This window comes from Hordeum vulgare, chromosome 5H (assembly GCF_904849725.1).
Source record: "Hordeum vulgare subsp. vulgare chromosome 5H, MorexV3_pseudomolecules_assembly, whole genome shotgun sequence".
Taxonomy (NCBI): Eukaryota; Viridiplantae; Streptophyta; class Magnoliopsida; order Poales; family Poaceae; genus Hordeum; species Hordeum vulgare.
The window spans coordinates 153,188,925-153,194,640 of NC_058522.1; the positions used below are offsets into that span (position 1 = coordinate 153,188,925).

General features: G+C 42.8%; 1 protein-coding gene across 3 annotated transcripts; it reads left to right on the forward strand.

Annotated features, from left to right (window-relative positions):
• The first annotated feature begins 2,177 nt into the window (after positions 1-2,177).
• On the forward strand, positions 2,178-4,077 carry LOC123395652 (coatomer subunit alpha-2-like). Of its 3 annotated transcripts, none has more exons than XM_045090676.1 (4): positions 2,178-2,715; positions 2,997-3,091; positions 3,726-3,767; positions 3,892-4,077. In XM_045090676.1, the coding sequence occupies exons 1-4, from the start codon at positions 2,573-2,575 to the stop codon at positions 3,948-3,950; spliced, it is 339 nt and encodes a 112-aa protein (XP_044946611.1). In that variant the 5' UTR covers positions 2,178-2,572; the 3' UTR covers positions 3,951-4,077. The 3 variants fall into 3 exon arrangements, 2 of the variants coding, with proteins under 2 accessions (XP_044946611.1, XP_044946612.1); XR_006609805.1 differs by having other exon boundaries at positions 2,622-2,715; positions 2,997-3,234; positions 3,892-3,944; XM_045090677.1 differs by lacking the exon at positions 2,997-3,091 and having other exon boundaries at positions 2,179-2,715.
• Positions 4,078-5,716: the final 1,639 nt, after the last annotated feature.

Sequence of the window (5,716 nt, forward strand, 5' to 3'; positions counted from 1 at the left end):
AAAAATGTTTTTAGGAAAAAATCATGAGAAAACTATGAGGCACCTCTAATTCAAATTTGACCCGCTTCGTGCTGAATCAGCGGCAATTTGTCTTTTTCACTAGAGGTGGATAAAAGCTTTTAACACCTAACCATTTTTTCAATTGTACATTAAATATGACCTAGTACTTTATAAAAAATATTTGGTACAATCTTGAAACAAATATATGGTAGGTCCTTCACAAAAAAACTCAATTTAGGCACTCGAAAAATGGAAAATGATTTTTTTGTGCAAAGAAAATGAAAACTTCCTTAATCAACATTGTTTGCCATTCCAATATGCACCCTTGTGCATAATATTAGATCATTTCAACAAACTATGCCATGAATGTAGCCATAAGATTGATGATTTGGCTCAAAAGCCATTAATCTTCACACAAGATAGCCCATTTCTGAGAACACTTTTATTAAAATAATCACCGTATTACAAGTTTATTATTTTTTCTGGTAACTTGGTCACATATCTTGACACAACGCGAAGGTTTTGCATTCTTTTGATTTTTTTAATTTGTTATGCCCGTTTCAAAATGCGGTCGAAACGGCGGGCTTGATCGTTCATAGCTAGGGGTTGAATCTTGCCAAAATTTTGTTGGATGTATGATTAAATAGATACTTCTTTACCTAAAAATGATTTTAGAAAAAATCATGAGAAAACTATGAGGCACCTATAGTTCAAATTTGACCCGTTTCCTACTAAATCGGCAGCAATTTGTTTTTTTCACTAGAGGTGGATAAAAGCTTTTAACACCCAACCATTTTGTCAATTGTACATTAAATATGGCCTAATATTTTAGAAAAATGATTTGATACAATTTTGAAACAAATATATGGTAAGTCCTTCACAAAAAAACTCAATTTAGGCACTCGAAAAATGGAAAATGATTTTTTTGCAAAGAAAATGAAAACTCCCTTTGGAAACATTGTTTGTCATTCCAACATGCACCTTTTTGCATAATATTAGATCGTTTCAACAAACTATGCCATGAATGTGGCCATAAGATTGATCATTTGGCTCGAAAGCCATGAATCTTCACACACGATAGCCCATTTCTGAGAACACTTTTTAAAATAATCATCGTATTACAAGTTTATTATTTTTCCTGGTAACTTGGTGACATATTATGACACAACGCGAAGGTTTTGCATTTTTTTGATTTTTTTTTAATTTGTTATGCCCGTTTCAAAATGCGCTCGAAACGGTGGGCTTGACCGTTCATAGCTAGGGGTTAAATCTTGTCAAAATTTTGTTGGATCTATGATTAAATAAATACTTTTTGACCTAAAAATGATTATAGGAAAAAATCATGAGAAAACTATGAGGCACCTCTAGTTTAAATTTGACCCGCTTCGTGCTCAATCGGTGGCAATTTGTCTTTTTCACTAGAGGTGGATAAAAGCTTTTAACACCCAACCATTTTGTCAATTGTACATTAAATATGACCTAGTATTTTAGAAAAATGATTCGGTACAATTTTGAAACAAATATATGGTAGGTCCTTCACAAAAAAACTCAATTTAGGCACTCGAAAAATGGAAACATTGTTTGTCATTCCAACATGCACGCTTCTGCAAAATATGAGATGGCAAGAGAGTCTCATTAGTCTGCCGCTGCTGCAAATTATCAATGATGGGATATAACTGCAAGTAGCACACCGACGACGAAGATGCTGGATGACATAACTGCAAAAGAATGTCACCCGTGTCTTGTCATCAGTCGTATTGGATGTAGATGAAGGGAAGAGAAGGAAGATGCATTGCACCCTTGTGATCAAATGCCTACGAGTGTCTGAATCAAATGGTTGGTTTGGAGGTTTATCTGTAAAAAACAACAACCGAATGATGTCTAGCACCCGTCATAAATGTGATCTTGTATTTTGAAAGTGATGTAGTTAAATTTTTGCAAGAAATAATTGGTAGTTTATTTGAAAAAATTTAGAGATGTGAGTCCAATTTTTAGATACATGATTATCACACGATCTCACGGATATAAGAAGAGCCAGCCAATCAATGAGACGTGAGGAACTCCTTCCACGCGGATCACCCCAACAAACACGATCTAGGCCATCCATCACATGCCCATCCAACGGCGGAGCATCCCCCGAGAAACCAAACCCTATCTACAGCCCACGTCCCACCCACCCATGCACCCACATCCCTCTCCATCGTCCCACTCGCCGCCACCTCCATGCGAAAAAACAGATCACCACCCTCCCCATCCCCTCGAGCTCCAGATCTTCCCCGTCGACCCTCCCCGTCGACCCTCCCCGCGCGGCGCCTCCCCGTCCGCTTAGCAGGACACACATCTTCTTCTTCCCCCTCCGACTCCGAGATCCAAACAACCAAACTGACAGCAGCCCAGATCCACCCACCCCACCCCTCTCGCCCCCACCGGTGCGTTTAGCGGCGGTCGCCGGAGAGGTTTCCACCCGCGGCGCCCATGGGTTTAGCGGCGGGCGGCGGCGAGACGAGATGCTGACCAAGTTCGAGACCAAGAGCAACCGGGTCAAGGGGCTCGCCTTCCACCCGTGGCGCCCATGGATCCTCGCGAGCCTCCACAGCGGGGTCATCCAGATGTGGGACTACCGCATGGGCACCCTCCTCCACCGCTTCGACGAGCACGACGGCCCCGTCCGCGGCGTCCACTTCCACAAGACGCAGCTGCTCTTCGTTTCCGGAGGTACCTTCGCCTGATCCCCTCCTGGATCCCTCCTTCCCCTCATCCTTGGATCTAGCCTCGCGGTTACAGCTGACACAAGCTCTCGTGCGGCCTCTTTATGAAAGGAGCTAGAATCTTGATGTGGTCGATAGATGTCTGATCAGTATGATTTGAAAGAGTGTATACGTGAGTTTACCATATGAAACTTTAGCTGACACAAGCTCTCGTGCGGCCTCTTTCCGACCGGCTTCAGTGGCCAAGTACGTACTGCGACACTGCACTAATGCGCTCCTTTCTTGTAGATACAACAACCTTGTTGTTGCTGTTGCTGGGCGCGCGCAGGTCAGGCGTGATTCAAGGCTCACGGGGAGAGATGACAAGCGACAATTAGACATGAGTATTTTCTGTTGCATGCTCCCTGCATCTGCTATCTGCATGCATGCGAGACTTCAACTGTGGGCACGTTAGCTGATTTGAACTATTGTTTTCTGATGAGAAGTCACCAGTACGAGGCTACAAATTCAGTTTTGGTCGATGATGGTATGTCATCCCATCAAATGCAAATATACTGTAAGCAGTGCTGCACATGCCGGCCTAGCCTGGACTGCTGACCAATCTAATTTAGCTTCACCAGCAGTAGCGCTGTAGCGTCTCAGTGATAAAAAGGGATAACAATATCAGGCATTTAGTTTATTCTTCTTCTTCTGATGATTGTCAACCGTTGCATTTTCCGCCGGTTGCAATTCGTGTAGCACAAAGTAATATATATTCTGTATTATTTTAGTCCGTATGTTTGTAGATAATGGATCTGAATGTCACAATAAATGTCATTTTGGAGTTTGACATGGTCTCCCAGTTTACAGTTGACATCAGTTTTCTTGAAATATGACTCGCCGAATAAAATAGGCACATATGAGCCAAGTGCATTTCATTTAGCTAGAGTTATCAGTTTGGTGTTATAGATGCTTGAAAATTTGGCCAAACCTATGGTTGTGATTGTTCTGATGGTTTAAACTTGATCTGTTATGCAGACCGAGAAGTCTTTCCTCAAGCAGCAAAAGGTTTTTGCTCAGGTGAGGAGTTCGATTAACCTTCCTGTTGTGCTGGCATTGTTTTGCAATGCACATGTATTCTATTGATCCAAATGTAATACCCATACCCTAATATAACATCCTGATTGTTCTTATATGTGTTTAGGACTGACGAGGCTTGTGTGGAGTTTCTGGATTGATGACAAGGCTGGTGTCTCGGCCTGATTCTTTGTTGTAGAATAGTTTTGCTTGGCACTTGCTGGTTCTTGCAATGTAAAGATCTGCACTCTTGGAATGAATGGTTGTAATGTTATATTTTGGGCTCTTATAAATTTTCATGTTGCTTTGGAAATGTATCGAAGCCGAAGATATATTGTGGTGTGATGTATAGTAATGCCAACGGCCTAAAAAATCAGACTGGATCAATTATTTTAGCATAGCTCAAATTATATTTGACAATTATTGATGAGGAAGAACGTGAGAAGGCCTTGGCCAAGCAAAGAAACTACCCAGACATATACTACACCAGAAAGAAATCTGCTGTTAAAAGGCGATTACACACAAAAAAACAGAAATTGAAAATGCCAAATTGTTGGGCCAGGCCCATGTAGCTCATGTAAATCAATAGGGAAAAAAAATATAAAAAGTCTGAATTAATGGGCTCGGTCCATCTAAAGCACCGAACTGGACCGGGCTGAATCTTATCAACGACCTTTTGTTTGGTCGTAAGATTCAACGACGATTCCAACAAAAAAGTCGTTATATTTCATTAAAGACCCTCAGCCTTAGACCTTCTGTTTTTGTCATAAAAAGGTCACAAATGGAAACCAATGATCATTCAGTGACCAATATTGAAGGTCGTCAGTTGACATATTTCTTGTAGTGGAAGAAGAAGACAGAGGAGGAGAGAGAGAAGGGTGCGGGACCCACTTGTCGGTGACAGCAGCCGCTGCCAGGCTGGATAAGCGGAGGCGCTAGGCTACAAATGCGCCTCCCCCTCTCGAAGGCAAAGGACGCTTTGGATTCATCCCTCACGGACCTGTGTGTGAATAAAGGTTTTACATACTAGTCCCTGGACTTCAAGCATCCATATCTTTGCAACCGTGACTCCGATTCCGGTGATTCCAAAGCCCATGTCTTCGTCTCGTCGAGCCCGACAAGACGGTACCATTTTCACTATGTGATCATGTTGGGTAACGTTTCATGGGAAACAAAACATTTCTACGCACACGAAGACCTATCATGGTGATGTTCATCTACGAGGGGAGATTAGATCCATATACCCCTATAGATCGCTAAGCGGGAAGTGTTAAGAAACGCGGTTGATGTGGTGATACAACTTCGTAATTCAAATCACGTCGTCCCACGATCCGTTCCATGATCCGTTCCGATCTAGCGCCGAACGGACGACACCTCCTCGTTCATCACACGTACAACTCGATGACGATCTCGGCCTTCTTGATCCAGCAAGAGAGACGGAGAAGTAGATGACTTCTTGGGCAGCGTGACGGCGCGCCGGTGGTGGGGATGATCTACTCCTGTAGGGCTCCGCCCGAGCTCCGTAGAAATCCGATCTAGAGGAAGAACCACGTGGTATAGCTTTGAGTTGCACGTGGCAAAGTTGTGTCTCAAAATCCCTAAGACCACCAATATATATAGGAGGAGGGGAGGGGCTAGTGCTACTTCTCAAACAACAACGCCAAAAATTGGGACGTTGACCGAGACTTGGCTTGCGTTTGTTTTTTTCCGTTGAAGAGGAAAGGGTGATGCAGCATAGGAGCAGTAAGTATTTCCCTTAGTTTGAGAACCAAGGTATCAATCCAGTAGGAGAATCTCGTCAAGTCCAGAGTACCTGCGCAAACACAAAAGAGCTTGCACCCAACGCTATAAATGGGTTATCAATCCCTTCAAGATTGATTGCAAAGTGAGATCTGAAGGCGGCAAGTGCAACAAAGTAAAAGTGTAAGGCTGAAAATATGGTGTGAAGTAGA